At 42.1% G+C, this 20,220-nt stretch overlaps 1 protein-coding gene across 1 annotated transcript; it reads right to left on the bottom strand.

Moving 5' to 3' along the window:
* Positions 1–5,350: 5,350 nt before the first annotated feature.
* On the bottom strand, positions 5,351–11,764 carry LOC104456811 (potassium transporter 5). Its single transcript, XM_010071667.3, is given in 9 exon segments — positions 5,351–6,521; positions 6,824–6,970; positions 6,973–7,077; positions 7,203–7,370; positions 7,473–7,733; positions 8,192–8,242; positions 8,576–8,824; positions 11,064–11,289; positions 11,401–11,764. Coding segments are annotated over 9 exon segments (2,541 nt in total). The 5' UTR covers positions 11,740–11,764; the 3' UTR covers positions 5,351–5,526.
* Between the last annotated feature and the right edge of the window lie 8,456 nt (positions 11,765–20,220).

Here is a 20,220-nt window from a genome sequence, read left to right as displayed (position 1 = left end):
ATATTAGCCAAAGAATAGAAAGCAAATTCGGTGCAGGATTTTCCTAATACCTTCATAACATAATATTTGATAGAAAACTAAGATATCAATACATAGTAATAAGCAATTAACATTATGCTAATCGTTACATAAGGAATAATGTTTTATATATATAGACCATCAAGTAACATAATCAGTACCACATCAGTTGTCTACTTATTATTTTATATTTTTCTGGTTAGTTAAATAACACGTGATTATGTCAAAGTAATTGCAATTGGTATTATCAATGTATAATTAAGACAGGTATATTTTCTAATATATATATATATAAAACTCATGATTAATACTCTAACATTCATATTATGAGTGAGAGAAAGGAGATGGATAACTTTGGGCAAAAGATCTTTTCAAGTGCCATAACTTAGCACAAAGGGACACTTAAGTGCCATAACTTACGAAATGTACACTTAAGTGCCTAATTTTAAGAAAAATGGGACACTGAGTGCCACCTCTGGTGAAGCCGACCAAAATCATACATGATAATTAAATATTAATATTTCTCACCGAGGTGGCTCGACGGAGAGTTGACTCAGCTTTAATTCACCCAAAATGACATCGTTTTGGCATAATTTGAATTTTAATATAATATACAAATTAATTTAATTAAATTTAAAACAAAAGAATAATATAATTTATATTTATTTAAAATAATTAAAAAAAAAAAAAAACGAGGAGAAGGAGGAAGGCGGTTGACGGCCGAGGGTTGAGCTCTTGTCGCCTCCATGCTGTCATCGGAAGGTGGGGGAGGGTCGGCGGGGCCGCGAGCCTTGGCCGAGGGCCGGCGGCCCTAGCCAAGTAGCGTTGAGGGCCTACGTGCCCTTGCCCATCCGGTAAGGGTTGTTAGCCGAGCAAGGGCTAGCGACCCTCGCCCGCATCCGGCAAGGGTCATCGGCCGGGCGAGGGCCGGCGACCTCGCTTAGATGCAGGGGTGAGGGCATGTAGGCCCTCGTTACCCGGTCGGCCGGGCCGCCGACCCTCGGCCAAGGCTCGGTGGCCCCAGCCCTTGCCGTCGGCTACCTCTCTCCTCCTCTTTCCCCCTTTTCCTCCTCCTTAGACATCGGCTGTCTTCCCTTCTCCTCCTTCCCCCTCGTCGGATCTGGGCAAGGGCCGCGAGCCCTCACCAATCTGGGCAAGGGTCGACCCCGGGCGGGCGGCGGCCCTTTGGCCCCGGTGAGGGCCGCCGATCCTCGCCCTAGATTGGGGTGAGGGCTCGTGGGCCCTCGCCACTGGTCGGCCGGGGTCGCAGGTCCTTGGCTGGGGCCCGGTGACCCCGCCGACCCTCCCCCTCTGTTGTCGACCCTTGCCGGTGGTGGCGGCTCGCCCTCCGCCGCATCCTTTTAAAAAAATTAAAAATTATATAGTTTTATAAATGTTTTAAATAAATTTAATTAAATTAATTGTTATATTTATTTTTTACCACGTCGGCATCAAAGCGATGTCGTTTTGCACTTATTCCGTCGGAAAATTGACACGTCAGCGTTTTGGCTAAATTTTGGCCGGATTGGCAATCAAGTGATCCGTTTTGCTCCGATTTTGACACTTAAGTGTACTTTTCGTACGTCATAACACTTAAGTGTCCTTTTGCCATGTTATGGCACTCCAAGGGTGTCACGCCCCGAACCTCGAGCGCGCCAACATCCCACCATGGTCATGCAAATGCGACATTTCCAGGTAGTGTCGCCAACCCCATTCATTTATGATCGCGCAAGCGGAACGTATTATAAAACCCCTGACAATGAAATACAGGATAGAAAAGTAGGAAACAATTTCACAACCAATCACTTAACATTACCGATGGAGTTACAGACGAAGGCCTACAATCAAAAGTTTACAAAAGACGGCTCTTAAAAATGAATTGTCCTACGACCTACAAGTCGGATATGCTCTCCAATTCTTGTGGCTTCACCTCTGCAACTCCTCAAGGCCAACCAAAGCTATCTGGCCTCTCCGTCCACCAGGGACCTGAAATTTTAATCCCACAACCGGGATGAGACAATGTCTCAGCAAGTTCAACCCCCTAAACCCATATTAGAAAGAAAATACGCCCAAGGGTGGCCTAGCCACATCACACAGAGAACTTACATCGCCTCAATTCCTTCATGCAGATTAGCACAATTCAAATCTCTCAATCACAGATAGTAATAGAAACTTAAACAATCGGAACGCATTCACTTTCATATAACCAACAACCACGGGGGTCCTGATTATAAGACTAAATCGTTATGACACGTCCCATTCCATGCCGCACAATTCCGTCCCATAATCCGACCCATCAACAACACTCAACATGCATTCCAATTGTCATTCACTACCAAACAAGGGCATAGCTTACTCGTAGGCCAGCTATCTACTAACATTACAGCATTTCTAGAAGAATAAAGGTCCAGTCGGTCTCGCCACTACTGCGACCAAGCCACGTCATTCTCTCGACGGCATTTCTAGAAGAATAAAGGTCCACTCGGTCTCTCCTCTCTTTGCGACCAAGCCACGTCATTCTATCAACGGCATTTCTAGAAGAATAAAGGTCCGTCGGTCTCGCCACTCTTGCGACCAAGCCACGTCATTACGTCGACGGCATTTCTAGAAGAATAAAGGTCCGTCGATCTCGCCATTCTTGCGACCAAGCCACGTCATTCTATCGACGGCATTTCTAGAAGAATAAAGGTCCAGTTGGTCTCGCCACTACTGCGACCAAGCTTTTCAACCAACACACGATAATTCAAAATCGACCCCTGTACACTTTACATGTCACTCACGTAATCCAATTACGATATTAACCATTAACAATCCAATTTCAATGCCAAACTCGACACTTGAGATTTTCTAAATAAAATCCATACTTTTCACAATCCACACTCAATTTATAATATCCAATCATCAATTTCAAAATCACTACATAGCGACCAGGCACGAAATTCTGAGAATTTAGGATCACTAACAAAATTTTCGGAATTTAATAATTAATTAAATTTATTCCGAAAATAATTAAATAATTATATTTTAATGATTTCGAATAATATAATATTATTAAATTATTAAACAATTTCGAAATATTTAAATAAATCAAAAGTAAATTCCTTTATGTCACACCACATTTTATATTAATATAACCACTCACTAACCTTAAATTAAACACAATTTAAGTTAATCAAACACCTTAATATAATCTATACTTAAATAAATTAAACTAACCACCTGATAACACTTAACATAAACTAAGCACCCACAAAGCATCATTAACCCTCTAATAAAAGTTTAGTGAGTTAAACTCACTGGATTAGCGAGCCGAGCGGACCAAAACGATGGGGACGCCGAGGAGAACAACTTTCCTCAAAGCGGGCTGAGCATTCGGGCTCGGGAAGGCGGCCAAAACAGGCCAAAACTCCGCTGCAATACCCATTTTTGCAGTTACTGATTTGGGGCTGGAGGAGGCGGATCTGGCGCCGGTTCGGGTCGGAAAGGGTGGAGGAGGACCGGCGGCAGCTTGGACGGGCAAAGGGGAGGTCGACGGCGGCGGAGGGAGCTCCGGCGAAGGCCCGAGCTGCTGGAACGCGGGCTGGCGCAGACGAGGGCGACGAGCAGGCGAGCTGACCGGCGGAGCTGCGTGCGAACGGCGCGCGAGTGGCGAACGGCAGTCTGGCTCCGGCGGTTTGCTATTCGATCTTCGCTGCTGCTTTCGCTCTCATATTTGCTGGAGACGTCGAGCAGAAACTGGAGACGGAGAAGACAGGAGAGAGGGAGGCTGAGGTCCGAGCGGCGAGGCGCGGCCGCGACGGCGGGCGGACGGGCGAAGGCGGCGACGGCTCCGGCTGCAGCTGCGACGGCTGCTGGCTTCCGGTTGCTGGGTTCGAAGCTGGAGAAGAAGATGGAGATGGAGAGTGGTCGCACGGGGGAGAGGAAGAAGAGAGGGAGGAGAGAGAAGGAGGGGCCCTTTTCATTTTCTTTTTCTTTCTTTTATCCAATAAAAATGGCCCACCACCACCTGGATGACATCACACTCCACTATCTCCCCACAACCTTATTCCATGGTTGCGATTTCATTTTCCGCCAAGCATAAAATTTTGTACATCCAATTTCTTCAATTCTCATCAATTCTCTCCCAATTGAATCAAATTGAAGTCCATAAAATTAATCCAATGTCACCACACTCTAATTCACATCTTCACTTGTCCATAGAACCAACTTAAGTCTCAAAAGCGCGACCAAAAGCGGGCCTACTAATTTCTCGAGCCAAGTTAACCATTTTCTGATTTAATTGCTGAAAAACTCGACTTGCATGAAAAATCTTCCAATGATGAGTCAATACTTCTAAAATGATTTGTGACACACCCGGACTTTCAATTTCGAATTCGATCTCAATTCCACGGTTAATTTCACTTTGGCACAGCGCGGCCCAACCTACCAGGTAGCCTTTAGGAATTCTCATGCATTTGACATGTGGTTGATCATCTCAAGCCACAATGTACATCTTTGAAACATTGGTGACTTTCGGTTGTCGGGGTAATCTCAAGGTTTCAAATACGAACACAGGGTACCCAATCGACAGAAAAGTCGGTTCAGTGCCGATCGACAAGAATTGTGCAATCTGGTAGAATCACCCACACCCAATTACATGCCTCTGTCGAGTCGACCTATTTCCAATCTCTAATCGATTTTTAATTGTGCCGTAATGACCATTGCAGATTAGCTCGGTCGAAAGATCGCTTCCTGGTCAAATTCTCGAGTCTGATGCATTAGAATTTCTTAACGGCTTCACCCGATAGATTAGTTTTCACATGAGTGGCCGACTCAAGAAAAAGAACTATATGCGTGCCAACGAAATGCCCGTATCAATTTATTGAAAATAGAATTGGAAAATCGGGATGTCACAAGGGGTTTGCGTCTCAATAATTTTGGAATAACCATTACATCCATGCTATAGTAAGCTATTATTCGGGAAACATGCAATGCCTATTATAGTAAACTATTATTTGGTTGTTACCCTGATATTGATATTGATAGTGAAGAGATTGTCTAGTGTGGCATCATGATCTTTTCCCTTTTGATTTTGAAAAGGTTTTCTGCATAAAAAATTTATTGTCTTCTTCTCTATTTTTTTTTTTTTTCAAAAATTTGTGTTCCTACCACTGGTATCTATAGTTTCTTTCTTCATTCTTAACCTCTTCATCGTGGGCTCAAGCTTAACTTCAGAAACTGTAGAGCATCAGGAAAGTAAGTGTTTGTTTGACTGGTGGTCAATATGAAAGTGCATAAGAAGGTAGAGATATACATAAGGAATGCAAATTTAGTAGATTACATTGTATGAACATTAGCACCAGAGAAGAATTCATCTTCATCCCCACCTTCCCCCTCCCAATATATGATTGTGCCCTCTAATGACCCACTTTACGTCTCGAGAGTCTTGACCATAATAACAGTGGTTAACACCATTATCATGATTCATAACATTTCTTTATTCACAATATGATACATCTATCTTTTTCCCTAAAGTTCATAAGTCATTCCGACCTTCAACATTCGCTTGTGTGGAATGTCAAAGATCTTGTCACTTTGCCTCAAGTTCTTCTTCAGGAAGTTGTAAGCATAGTCGATCAAGATCCTCTTCCCCAAACTAGCCCCTTTCCCTGCCACCACCTCATTCTCACCAATCAAGTGAACCACACCCGCACGCCAGGCCCTATCCAACACAGCAATTTCTCCCTCCGTCGCCTCTTGTGCCTTATGATTACATTTATCATTAGCTTCATCATCGATCTCCTTTGTGACCCCATTCTCACAATTCTCTTCGCTCTCTAACCCATCAACCAATTGCTCGTCATCATCCTTGTCCTTGGGTAACCTCACTTGATGGGTCATAGTCCAGCACTCTTCCAATACAAACTCCTTGAGCCTTTGAAATAGAAGGTTCTCGAACGGCTCGTCGTGCTCATTCCGTGAGTCAGTGTATCCATACCTCACGATGCACCGGAACACATTGAGCTCCTTCGGCTCGACTCGGCGGAACAGGAACCGCTCTTCTGATGGGACTTTGCTTATTGGGAGTGACTTTATCGAGACGAAGATGAGGACCAGGTGGAGGGCGGGCACGTTCTCCACATAGTGCTTGAAAATAGGGGGGATCCCTTGGACAAGCTCCGAGTAGAAGACCGCGAGCCCTGGTATGCGGCAGAGGCCAGCGGGGTCAGTGGCGATCTCCCTGAGCTTCTCCGGCGACAACTTGTGGTCGAGCTCATAGTAGTATTTGCGCCGGTACACGTCATTCCACACGTACATTATGGTCATAAGGACGGTAGCAAAGGCCAATGGAAGGTATCCTCCTCGGTAGAATTTGTAGAGGACCGAGCTCAAGTAGAGAAGCTCCACAAAGCCCACAACTAGGACGTAAGTGATGATGAAAAAGATGTTCCATTTCCATATCATGATCATGATGAGCACCAGGAATCCAGATGTGAGGGTCATCACAAAGACCACCGCTATGCCTGCATGAAACAAATATACATTTTTATTTAGTCTTCACACAGATAAATAATGTCACTCATATGAAAAATGCCTCAAGATATGCTTAATACAGTGAAATTATAGATAGATGAAAACACGACATTTACTGTGATGACCATTGTTCTTGCGATGCCCATCTGAGAAAAGTGAATAAAATAAACACCAAGATTTTAAGTTTTCAGATGCACTATCTTTAGAGGTACTAAACTTTATATGATTTGAAGTGATGTTAGGTAGCTAGGAAATGCAAGGGCCAGCAAAAGTGTAAGAACCAATGACTTACCATAGGCATTGCCTATTTTCTCAGTAGTCCTGAAGCCAAGAGTGACCCCAACGCATGCCAACATCAGGAGATAATTAATCTCCGGTATGTAAACTTGTCCTTCATATTTCGATGACGTATGCACAATTTTAACACGAGGAAAGCACCTAGCGAGAGTGATTGTTGGATGATGGAAAACGTCCCTGAGATCATAGCTTGGCTTGCAATGATCGCCGCCAATATTGCGATCACGAACATCGGCCAATATAAAGGCCCTGCATCACATAAAGTTATAGCCATCTTCAATATTTAAATGGAGATGAACAACCTTAAAAGGATGACTTCGTTTGTAATTAATCTCAAAGAGTTGGCGCGTATACGAAGATCAGAAAATATTCACCTGGTATAGATTCATAAAATGCGTCACTGACAAGGCTGTGATGTTTGCGAAGAAATGAGGCCTGTCCAGCGTATGCCAATATAAGCGAAGGGTATGTCACGGTACACATGCTAATCTGTATCGAACAGACTGTGAAGTGCCCAACATCGGCGAATAATGCCTCCGTTCCTGCATTTTTTTCCAAACTAATCGATCATATAGGGATAATACACCTAACTGAACTTAAATGATTTGGCCAATAAGTAAAGGAGAAAAGCAATCCGATTGTACCTGTTATGGCTAGGACAATGCCACCAAGAGATATCCATCCTTCCTTTTTGTTTCTCTGAAAGTACTCAACAATGTAAATCGGATTGATGGCTTTGACGACTCCTGGGTCGTACTTGAGGAAATTGTAGAGACCAACTATGCCGATAAATGTGAACCAAACACATATGATCGGAGCAAAGCTGTATCCAACTTTGTCGGTCCCGAACCTTTGGACCGAGAACAAACATACCAGTATCACCACCGAAATCCATACTATCATGTCTGTAAAATATGAAGGTGTTTTGAGTTTTAGGAAGAAAGATAAGTATAAGAGCCTCTACCTGTATAATGATAAACCTGGGGACCAAAGGTCAAGGTTGGACCATCTAAACCTAAAATCACCATTCAGGGGTGAAATTATCTTAATATGTATTTCTTTCTGCTCTAATACACTTGACTCAAACCGCAGATCCTAGTGGGTTATGTTCTCTATATCTTACTTATTTCTCTGTTATCTTGTGATTCTGCTCCGTTGCAAGGTCCTCTTTCCAACAAAAATAAAAGAAGTTTTTTAGGTTGAGATCTGCACTCGGACATTTGGATGCGTTGGAACTCTACATAGGAATGAATTTGTTTAAGTTTTCTCATGGTGCAGGGTATTCAGAGGTTCAAGTGAGTCATTGAATAATAGACTCAAGTCGAGAGATTAATGGTGTTGATGTGATAAGAAATAGTAATACCTTCTGTCACTGCAGAAGTAGCTTGCTTGATCCCTCCAACAGCTGACAGAACTGCAAAGCACACATGGGATTGCCAATCAAACGTTGCAGATTAATTGATTAGATAATAACTACTTTAATTACATATCAGTCCTATGTTATGCAAGCTAGTGTAATTTAAAGGTGACAACTTGTCGATGACAACATGGAAATGAGTATGCACAGTCATGCCACGTTATGTTTGACATGAAGAGATATTGGTATAAATCCAACGTGAACCAAAAGGAAGGCTTAAATTTTGATATCCTAAGATTAGGACTACATAATTGCATTTACTAAATGACGTGGTATGTAGATATGATCATAGGCTAGACTACCCGCTTGGGAATGATTGGAGGTGCGTACCGGAGATGCAAGGAGTGAGGACACCATCACCAATTACCATGGAAGTGCCAAGCATGGTGGCGAAGAGCAAGAAGAACTTGGCGAATTGGCTCTTCTCGAGCTTGGACTTGAGCCTCGATGCCCTGAGCAGGCGATTGCTTGGCAGTTCTAGCTGGAAATTAGACACATCTTGATCTTCTAATTGTTGACTCGGGATCAACCCTACTCTTGCATATCGGCAGATCAGCGAATACAATGCAAATGTCCCTCCTGAAAAATTGGAAAAAGAAGCAGAAAATAATTTATTCATGTTCATTGGAGATTGATCAACTAAAACCAAAAAAAAAAAAAAAAATACGCCGAGGCATCGTTATTTAATCTTGTTTATTTCAATGATTAGAGCTATTACATTCAATGGATCATGAGTAATCAGTATAACCTGACAAAATTGCTGCTAATCAACCTTAAGTAATAAATTGTTTTATTTTATTTTATTTACGCACTAGTATTCTTGAATTATATTTTAAAAAAAAAGTTTGACTTCATCCTTTTCATATAGTTTCGTATTTTATCTGATTTCGTATAGCTTCTTGCACCGCTGTAATAAAAAACAGACTAGCCTATGCAAATGAACTCCCTCAGTTGAACATGAGAAGAGCTGGTACTTCGACAAGACAAAGACCTCCCTCAGTTGAACATGAACACGCCGAAGCTAAACTTTGACATCAGTGCCTTTTTTTGCTGTACATCACCCCTTTATAGGTCACGCTTTTTGACTAAAATCAACAGAACTTACCCATTCACAAAACCAGACAAAAGTCTCCTGACCTATTTAATGAATCTCATCGATAGCAACGAGTCGACGACCATTCATTCATTTCTTTACAGTTCAATGCACAGCATCACTTCAAAAACCAGTACTGTGGATTGCTCTAAGATGACATGTTATGCCAACTTCTATCGCATTCCAATAGCTTAGCAGGCTTCCAGTTTAATTTTCCCTCAGACAACTTTACGAACTAGAGTCGGCAAAGAGAAAAGATGGGTCTCATGCTAAAACAATCCTTTTTCTTTGTCCAACCACGAGTGACCCCTACTGCTCGAGACTCTTGGGGTCGCATATGTCCCTCTTTCTCGAGATTGACACCAAAAGGAATGCCCCTACATGGGACCTGAACTAGCTGAAGTCCTCACCGGATGAACCTGAAGTTTTTAACTTGCTTGCTAAGTCATACGAGACAGGCTTTGATTATTTGTTTCGAGTGCGCTCAGTTGTCTTGTCCTTGAAACCCTAGACAAAGTGGCCCATGTGTATAAGATTCGTGGTTGGACAACCGGAAAGAATTCCGGCGAATCTGGAAAGTTTAACAGAAATTTAATTCATCAAGTAATATGACGAGTATTTATCTGTCATATGTTTTGATTAGAGAAATCGTGACTGCCATTATCAAATCCCCTTGACAAACATATCTAATTCACTGAAAGATTATTACCTATCAACAATATATTTTACTACGTTACGTGCCATGAAGGTGAATCTTTCGAATAGATATAAAATAATTTAAGTACTCAGTGACATCGTCTTGATAACCATATTATAATTTAAAAACTATGCCAAATTAGGGTCCCAAGATTGTGACTTTGATTGAACAAATTTTTCTAGCTGGGGCAAAAGAATCAAAATCAAATAGAGTATGGACAACATTTGAGCAGGTGAGTGATTCGTCTCCTTCGCATGCACGAAGATCTCTCACTGCTCTGGTCCAGAATTCCACTAGTGGAAGCCTCTGATGATATAACACTATAGACCATTGATTTTTCTGAGAAAAAACCTTAGATAAACAAAGATTGGTCGGAAAGTGCAGGCCCTTGTTTTGGTCGCAGTCGCACAAAGAACCAACAAAAACTTGGTTCTATTCTAGCTGAAGAATCCTTGAACCAAAGTAACCTTGAATTCAAGATTCCAAACGAACATGGCATGGAGACCAAAAAGAAACTCATACTCGACCAAAGGCCAGATGCTGTGTGTTCTCCTAATTGGCATCACTTATCCATGCCACCAACCCAGAACCAGATGATCCCATCTTGACACATGAGGAAATCCCCATCACTTTGACAATACAGTAAGATCATGAGTAGTGATTTTAGAACATGAGTTGATCTTATTTGTCATTTAATTCACATGACGTGGTAATTCGTGCGCTTCACAAAGAGTAATACTATATATGCTAACCAATTTTACTTAAAAAAAATTGGATTTACGATGTAATCTGATCTAACTCCACGCATCACCGCAAACTACTGTGAGATCTTATGACAAAATAAATCAATGAAATTCTAATGGATACCCATTTTATGTGGAAAACAGTAGGTATCTCAGACATCATTCTATACTTTTCACTCTAAGACTCCATAAGTCCATACTAACTTCTTTCTCTTCTTGGTAGACATATAAATTGGTGGTTCTAAAAAAAATGTCTGTAGGTAACTATGGGTAGGTTTCTCTTACCGTCGCCATTGTCGGTGGCACGTAGGACGATGAAGACATACTTGATGAGAGGGATTAAGGTGATGGTGTAGAAGATCAGGGAGAGGACGCCCAAGACGTCGTCATTGTGCTTGATGCCCTCGGTGAAGGTGCTCGAATATACATAAAGCGGGGACGTACCGATGTCGCCGTACACTATCCCGATGCTCTGGAACGCCAGATTCAGTATCACCGGCCACTCCACCGCCTTCAAACATGAGATATCGCATACCATTTTTACTAAACTGTTTGATAAATCTGACTCAAAATTTTAAACTGCGAAGAGAAGTTCGATGTTTGGAATTTAATCCGTACTTACTTGCTTGGAGCCATGAGTCTGACGACCCTGGTATTTAGCAGATTCGACGTCTAGAGAGTCGTATCTGCGCAACTTGTGGCGTGAGAGCTGCTTGCCGTTGACGAGCAGTGGAGATGGTGACGGCGACGGGGAAGCTGTCTTGGATTGTTGGCTTTCGTCTTCCCGGGATTCTTCGACCGCGTCCCCCGACATGTCTGGCTCTATCCCGAAGTCGTCAAGACACGCTCGCGCACGAGCACGGAGGCGGGCAGGAGAGACAAAGGAACGGGTAGACACGGGGTGGTGGCGAAGGGTTTCGCTGAGGACGAGGTTTTCAGGGGCGAAGATGGTGGGTGTCATATTTATATAGGCAAAAACTAAGCAAGGCCACATGTAGACAAACCTTTCATTCGAAAGTTTAGAGTGATTACAAAGGAAAATTCAATATGAACGTGCAGCAACAGAGACACCCTGAGCCCGTTTGCTGACGCAAGACGGTGGATGAATCTGGCTCTTTTGAGGGATGAGAAACGAAGAACTAGTTGTTTTAACTTACCTAGTTGTTTTAACTTACGTACCCATCCAATCTTTTCTCAGGTTGGTCATTTTTCTTGATTGCATCTGCACTTACGCAAGAGCTACTTTGGTAAATTTCATTGAATTTTGTTAACAATTGCTCTGAACACACTCGTTAAATATTCGATTAAGAAAACTATACAGTTTGCAGTGCACTTATTACCTTCATGTGTTTGCACTATGAGCGTTTTGAAAATCAAATCATTTCAGATAACACATACTTAACAAGTGCTCTAAGAGACTCATTAACATTACCCATCTTTTACCTTAATGGCTAGAAAGTTAAGACTTCGGATGATAAATTTGTAAATCATATTTAATCCACGTGATTTTATATTGTATAAATTGCATGCTTGGTCTCAGCTGACGATCGTGTTAGAGAGATCTGTCCTTACACGAGCCATCCACAGCTTGAGAGAGAGCTTGACAAATTCAACTTTGAACTACGCGCTCCTCTAGGTGTCAGCATTGTCCAATCCGCAGAGAGAGATTCTCGTGCTGTAGCTAGTCGTGGTCGCGTGCGACATGTGTATCCGTGGCAATATTTTTGGAAGTCTACATTATTGTCGACTAAATTTATTGACGAAACACATGTTTTTGATTAATATATCGATGTTTGTACACCCGAAAAGTAAAAAAATTGACAGTCGTTGAATCGTAGGCATTGACAGGAGTGTTCTTTTGGGGACCATTGAGCAGATCCCATGCTGATTCATGCGAAATATGCTACAAACCAACGCTCTTAGGAGCAAACAAAGCAGATTAATTAATTAAATCCCTTTTCCCTTAATCAAGCAACTGCTCGAATCAAATTGGTTCACTGTATCTTTCGGTAATGATCGAATCCCCATGACAATCACGATCGCTTATTTCGAAGCCATTGACCACATTTGAATAATTAGGTGACTCTTTGCGTCCAAGATTTAAGATATTAGAGCGATTGGTTGAGCTCAGTTAAAGTGTCTGATCAAGATGCTTCATTAGAAAATAGACAAAATCCTTTTGTAATTCCTTACTATAAGATTTACATGTTGTGGATTATGAATTTTATTCAAATAAACATATTATAGATTATAAATCTTGTGATATCCCAAAATCTAGCTCTATTTCAAAATATAAAAAATGTTTATTTCATTGATGCGCTTATGGTTATTTTACTCTGAACTGACCACTCATGAGTTAACTAATATATTGGGTGGGGCCATAAATGGTTAAAACGCGAAAGACCAAATAGTTCGATTAAAGATTGACCGCTCAACCATAAGGATCGACAATGGTCAATACTATACTATTATAAATCAATTAGTAAACGGATATAAATTGGTTCGAGGGAAGTACATGGTCGATTCGCGAGTGATTCTGCACGATTACGATATTCACGTCGAACAACGATAAATTGATTTTTCAATTGATCTTATATTCAGGGTACGCAATTGAACTCTCACGATTACATGACAATCAAAAGTCGTCCACGATTCAAAGAAGCAAAAAACGTGGATTGAAAATTATCGACCACGGGTCAACAGCGTGAGAACTCCTAAAAGCCACTCGATAATTTAGGTCATATTAAAGTCGTGTTCGTTCGATTTTTAACCATAAAATTTAATTCGATTTTGAGTATTGAATATTCGAGGATCACAAGACTAATTTATTAGGCGTCGCCTCATTTTTTGTTGAATTATCGACAAGTTCAAAATTTTCGAAAAAGGAATTATTAGACAGTAAATTGGAAATCGGAAATGAAAAATGGACCCCAATGGCAAGGTTGTAATTTTTTGGACCAAAAAGCTTGTTTTCAAGAAATTGGAATTAAAAAGATGAAGAGGGGACAAGATGCTTGGCAAAAGAAATCTACCTTTCCCTCTCTGCCCTCTCTTCTCTCTCTCTCTCTCACACGTTCTTTCCTCCCCAACCCTCAACCGAAGAAGCCCCATTTTCCTTCCTCCTCCATTTGCTGCCATTTCCCTCATCTTCCATTCTTCTTCTTCCCTTTTTCCTCAACATGTGGACCCCTGAGTACCATAACTTGGCAAGAAAGAACACTTGTCACGACTTACGAAAGTGACACTTTAAGTGCAAAAATCAAAGCAAAATGAATCATTTAAGTGCCAATCCGGCCAAAATGCTGATGTGGGCGAATTTTCCGGCGAAGCAAATGCAAAACGGTGTCGTTTTAGTGCTAATGTGGTGTAAAAATATATATATAAAAATAATTAAATTAAATTTATTTAAAATATTTTAAAAATTTTAATATTCAAAAATTTAAAAAATTATAAAAATTATAAAAAAAATTAAAAAGAAAAAAAAAAAAGGAAAGGCGGGCGGCGGCCCTGGCCTAGCCGAGCGAGGGCCATAACCTCGCCGCCGATCGACCGGGAATCGCGGCCCCCGGCCAAGGCCCGCGACCTTGGTCAACCCTCCCCCTCCGTTACTAGCCCTTCCCAGCGACAGCGCGGAGGCGACGACAACGCGGAGGCGACCACATCAAAACTAAAATGACGCCATTTTTGCATTATTTGGCCACGTCAGCGTGCAAAACAATGTCGTTTTGCACTTACTTCGCCGGAAATTGCACACGTCAGCATTTTGGCCGAATTTTGGCCGGAGTGGCACTTAAGTGGTCCATTTCTCTTCGAATGTGGCACTTAAGTGTCACTTTCGTAAGTTATGGCACTTGCTGCTCTCTTTATGCCAAGTTATGGCACTTGAAGCGATCTTTTGCCCTTTTTCCTCCAAAGCTAGCGCCCTCCCTTTTTATTTTTATATTTTTGGTTGCCGCCCTTTTTGTTGCACCGCCGTCACCACCGCAAGCCACTGTGCACTGTTGTCGTTGTCTCGCCGAGCCATCATCTCCACCTTCACCTCAAACCTCCACCACCATCATTGGACCACTACCGAACCCTTAAGCAAGCTACCCATGAGCTTGAAGAGCTGCCGCTGTTGAGTTTCGTTCGAGCCACGAGCGTCACGTTCTTGACATTTTCGTGCTGTCATCGCTGTGAGTTTGCCATCGCCGAAAAACCGATGAGTCAACTTCTTAAATGTGGATTATGGTGTTAATTACGTTTAGGGGTAGGTTAGTTAAGGATAATGGAGGTTAGTATTAGTTAATTTTAGTTTAGCCTTAATTGCGATTAAGGATGGTTTAGATTAAAGTTAAGTGCGACTAGTTTAAGTAATTATGATTAGATTAATTAATCATGATTAGATTAGTTAATTAAGTTTAGTGAGTTGTCGTGATTTGTCTAATTAATTGTGATTTATTTTATTAATCGCAATTTGCTTAATTAATCATAATTATTTTAACTAACGGTGATTAGTTTTCAATTAATTACATTTAGGTCAATTAATCGAGCTTAGCCTAATTAATCACGATTAGCTTAATTAATTACAATTAGTGTAAATTAATAACGGATTAGCCATTAAGTAGAATTTTATGCTTATTTTATTGAATGGACCTATGCATAATTCCAATTATTTGAGCTTGTTATGCTGTATTATCGGTCATTTAATGTATATGCTTTGATTACTATTTTCAAAGAAGGTTTTATGGACAAGAAAATAGAAAATTTTGAAATGTCGAGTTTGGATGCCGAATTTTACGTGCTAAATAAAACAACGGGGTTTTAAAATGAAAGTGTGCAAAGTTTGACCGGTTGATTTCAAATAGGTGACCACGTACGAATATTTTACTGGAATTTTAAATATGAAATTTTGCCAAAGGTATTTGAACTAGGGGTGTGCAACGGAAACCGCTCGAACCGGGACCGGACCAGACTGGACCGGACCGGCCGGTTTTGGGCGGTTCCCACGGTCGGCGGTCCGGTTCCCGGTTCCAAGGTGGGAACCGGACCGACCGGACCGACCGGACCGGACCAAATATTTTTATATAAACACATATAATATATGAATATTATATATGAAACTTGTTGCAATCGAAATTGCAATTGAGGTAACAACCTCTTATGTGGCCAAGAGACCACCAAAGCTCTTAGAAAACTTATTTGTTAGTTTTATCTTCTCCTCGATGTGGGATAAGGCTCTAGGAGTTCCTCATGCTCACTCTCTCTCTCTGCTCCCCTCACTTGCAAACAACAAGGCACTTCAAGCCTCAAAGAGTCTGACATCAACTAAACATTCAAAGCATAGAAGAGAGATTGTCTATAAAACCTAAATCAAGCACAGATTTTACTCAAATTATTCATGGCTTGTATGCTTAAAATTAAGAGTGAAACACATAAATTATGATTAATATTCACCCAAATGAAGTTTGAATATTTTGCACGTGAAAACATATGTGAGTAGTTTTATTAGATCGCCCGGGAACCGAATTTGATTGATTTGTCTGGAGCATAGTCGTTCTTTAATGAATGGTCGTTATTTAGTAAAAAAGAAAGTGTTGATCCTATTGGACCGAACCGGACCGGACCGGAACCGATGGTCCGGTCCACGATTCCCAAAATTGGGAACCAGTTTTCCCGGTCCGGTTCCCGGTTCCACCTTGGAACCGGACCGAACTGGGAACCGATCACCCCTAATTTGAACGCAAATTTTTTGCACTGGGCTAATTACTAGAAGATAAAAATTAGCTTGGTTGATGGTGTGCTTGAATGGTCATTTCATCAAACCCGTCACCCAACGAGAATTTAGAAACGATGCTTGATTTTTATCGGATGCTTGGTGGGGGTCCGGATGCCGAGTCGCTATTGAGACCGAACCGATGCTCTTTTATGGAATGTCGTCTAGCTAAGCGTTCTAGACGATGCCGTGCCCAATGGAGCGAGACGAAACCCGGTTATGTTGGAAGACCACCAACTTGTGTGTTGGCTGTGGTCCAAGGGGTCGTAATATTAGAAACACATGTGAATGATTGTGATACATTGCACCTGATTATAGGGTAAAACTATGAGGCACAGTATAAAACTGGCTAAAACAGATTTCACCTTATAATTGGGACCCATAAATGTTTGGTGCATGAAAGTTGTGTTATGATTATTGATTATGCTTGTTACATTAGTATTATCATATGTGATGTACTAATATGCAGGGTGTGCCAAGGCAAGATAAGATTGTATGCTGTTGTGTGTTTAGGCTACTTTTGAGACGAATTATCTTACTAATTGAGGTTTAGGATGTAACGACCTGGTCCCTACTGTGTAATATTGTCCGTTTTGGACACTGAGTCCTCATGGCTTTAAAACGTGTTACACAGATTTAGAGGGACCCAAGCATTTATAAACTAGCCCAGGACTCCCCCCCTAAGCGATATGGGACTAGAGAGGACCCATTCCCCTTCCTTGCGCACGTCCGGGGACTGAGGTGCGGACGCATCGTCATTCCTCCTCCCCGCGCATCATTGCTTGGGCTGTCACACTCTCCACCCCTTAGGAGCACAGCGTCCTCACTGTGGCCCCACACGCGGTCAGGAGTCGATTCTGATACCATTTAGAACGACCCGGGCCCCATTGTGTAATATAGTCCGCTTTAGACGCTGAGTCCTCACGGCTTTAAAACGTGTTACATAGATTTAAAGGGACCCAAGCCTTTATAAACTAGCCCAGGACTCTCCCCCTAAGCGATGTGGGACTAGAGATGACCCCTTCCCCTTCCCTGTGCACGTCTGGGGACCGAGGCATGGACGCACTGTCATCCCTCCTCCCTGCGCACCGTCGCTTGGGCTGTCACATAGGAGGTTGACTATATCTCACCCTATTGTTATTTATTATTTTCAGGCTCATATTATGGACAACCGTCGTGCTTGGTTTGGGATCTCTTTGGAGATAAGGGATTGGCCTGGCGTCAGTGAAGTTTACATTAACCTTGACCCTGTTGATTTTTGAAACGGTTGGTAGGAAGTCGCTGTGGTAAAGGCTTGTACAATTATACTTCTTAGGGGTTAACAAGTTTAAAAATAAAAGGAATGCTTCTGAAAATTTTGGTTGAGATATTCTTAATATCTCTCTTTATTGATTGACTAGGTGTTTATAATGTGTTCAGCTTGCGTTTAGTCAAAAGAATAAAAGTAATGGGTTAGCGACGCATCTTGAGATGTTGCAATTAATCAACCGCCATGGGATATTCGCGTGCTCAGAATTCGGGGCATGACAAATCTTGTTAGACACACCTTCTTATCTTGAAAAACATAAGGTATATGGAACGTGTAAAAATGTACTTATAACATATGACTTTACACTTCCTTGTACGGCCAATTTCTTAGTAGCCCTGCTATTAGCATTCAAGCCCTTCAACCTACAATGACGATAGCTCTGAAAATGGAGTTGGTGAATTTCGCTACAATGGACCCAGGTATGTACGTTATTACCTTTAATGTATCGATGAATTTTGAAAAATGTAGTCCTTATGGATCACGGGAAGACAATCAGGTCATGTTAGATGAGTCAAAATTACTCAAGGTGCTAGCTCTTGAGGTGGCAGAAGCAAATGAATGGGATTTGGTAGCTTGCCATAACAAGACACTAAATTACAAACGATTTTCATAAAGTGGAATTGTCAAGGGGCTAGTACACTAATGACAGTCTAGAAACTCCGAGCACTTTTGGCTCATGAAAAGTGCAGTCTTTTCTTTCTTATGAAGATGAGAAAACCAAGAAGTAGTCTAGAAAATGAAGAGAAGACTCAAATTTCAGGACTACTTCATAGTTAATCCAGTTGGCATTGCCGGGGCAATGACATTTCTGAGCCAAGGTGTCCATGACAGTAAAGCCCTGCTTTCACTCACATAGCAGCGGTGTGTGTAATAGAGGAAAGCAGATAGCAAACACGGGTTACCTTTGAGCATGCTCACTTGACCTTTTATAAAAGAATATAGCTTTGGGAGGATCTACAGCAGATTAGTGATTCTAATACACTCCCATGGGTTTATATGGGAGATTTTCATGAGATTGTGTATCACTGGAAGAAAGTAAATTATCATCTCAACTCAATTTGGGAATTATTGAACTCTTGTGAGCTAATGGATGTCAAAAGCAAATGTTGCGCTTTCACATGGGCCAACAACACGGATGGAGAATTTTTTGTTAAAGAAAGACTTGACAGAGTTTTATATACCATGGAGTGGAGAGTAATTTACCCTATAGTGGAAGCATTGGCCCTGCCAGCCATTGGCTTTAATCATAGCCCTCTTCTACTGTCCCTTGCTCCGGAGATAGTAAAATAGAAGAAGAAACTCAGATCGGAGGATTTTTGGGCCGAAAATGAGGAATATGGACAGCTTGTAAGAAGCACTTGTTATTCCGATGAACTGGAAAATAGGGATTTGATGAGCAAACTCCTTTTAGTTAAAGAAAGCATTATCTAGGTGGAGTACAAATAGATTTTCAAATGCTCGGGAGGATATCGATAATATGAAAAGAGAGCTGCAGCTTATTATAAACTCTTCTTCCGTTTCAAATGGGGAAAAGAGCACTACAAGTGCCATAACTTAACACAAATGGGCACTTAAGTGCCATAACTTACGAAAGGTACACTTAAGTGCCACATTTGAAGAAAAGTGGGACATCCGAGTGCCACCTCCGACGAAGCCAGTTGAAAATCATACGTGGCATTTAAATATTAATACTTCTCGCAAAAGTGGCTCGTCGGAGAGCCGAGTCGCTCTAATTCACCCAAAATGACATCGTTTTGGGTGTTGGCCAAAATAGAACCCTTAAATCGGCCAAAACGATGTCATTTTGGCATTATTTGAATATTAATATATAATATAAAAATTATTTAAATTAAATTTAAAACAAAATAATAATATAATTTATATTTATTTTTAAAAAAAAAACATAAATGGAGGAGGAGGAAGGCAGCCCGGGGCCGAGGGCCGAGCCCTTGCCGCCGCCGCCTCCCCACCGTCGCCGGAAGGTGGGGGAGGGTCGGCCGGGCCACCGAGCCCAATCGAGGGCCAGCAGCCCCAGCTGATCGGGCGGTGAGGGCCTACGTGCCTCGCCTAGATCTAGGCGAGGCATGTAGGCCCTCGCCGCCGATCTGCCGGGGCCACCAGCCTCGGCCGTGGCTCGACGGCTCCCGCCCTCGATGCCAACCGCCTCCCCCCGGCGGATCTCGGGCAAGGGCTTGCGAGCCCTCGCCGTCGGTCGGCCGGGTCGCCGGCCCTAGCCAGGGCCCAAGAACCCCAACCAACCCTCCCCCTCCGTCGCCGGCCCTTCCCGGCGATGGCGGGGAGGCGGCGACAAGGGCTAAGGGCCGAGCCCTCAACCGCCTCCCCATTTTCTTTTTTTTTCTTTTTTTTTTTTTTTTTTA

The sequence above is a fragment of the Eucalyptus grandis genome, chromosome 8 (genome assembly GCF_016545825.1).
Source record: "Eucalyptus grandis isolate ANBG69807.140 chromosome 8, ASM1654582v1, whole genome shotgun sequence".
In the NCBI taxonomy this organism is placed as follows: Eukaryota; Viridiplantae; Streptophyta; class Magnoliopsida; order Myrtales; family Myrtaceae; genus Eucalyptus; species Eucalyptus grandis.
Note: the sequence above shows the minus strand (reverse complement) of the source record. Positions and strands in the feature narration are given on the sequence as shown.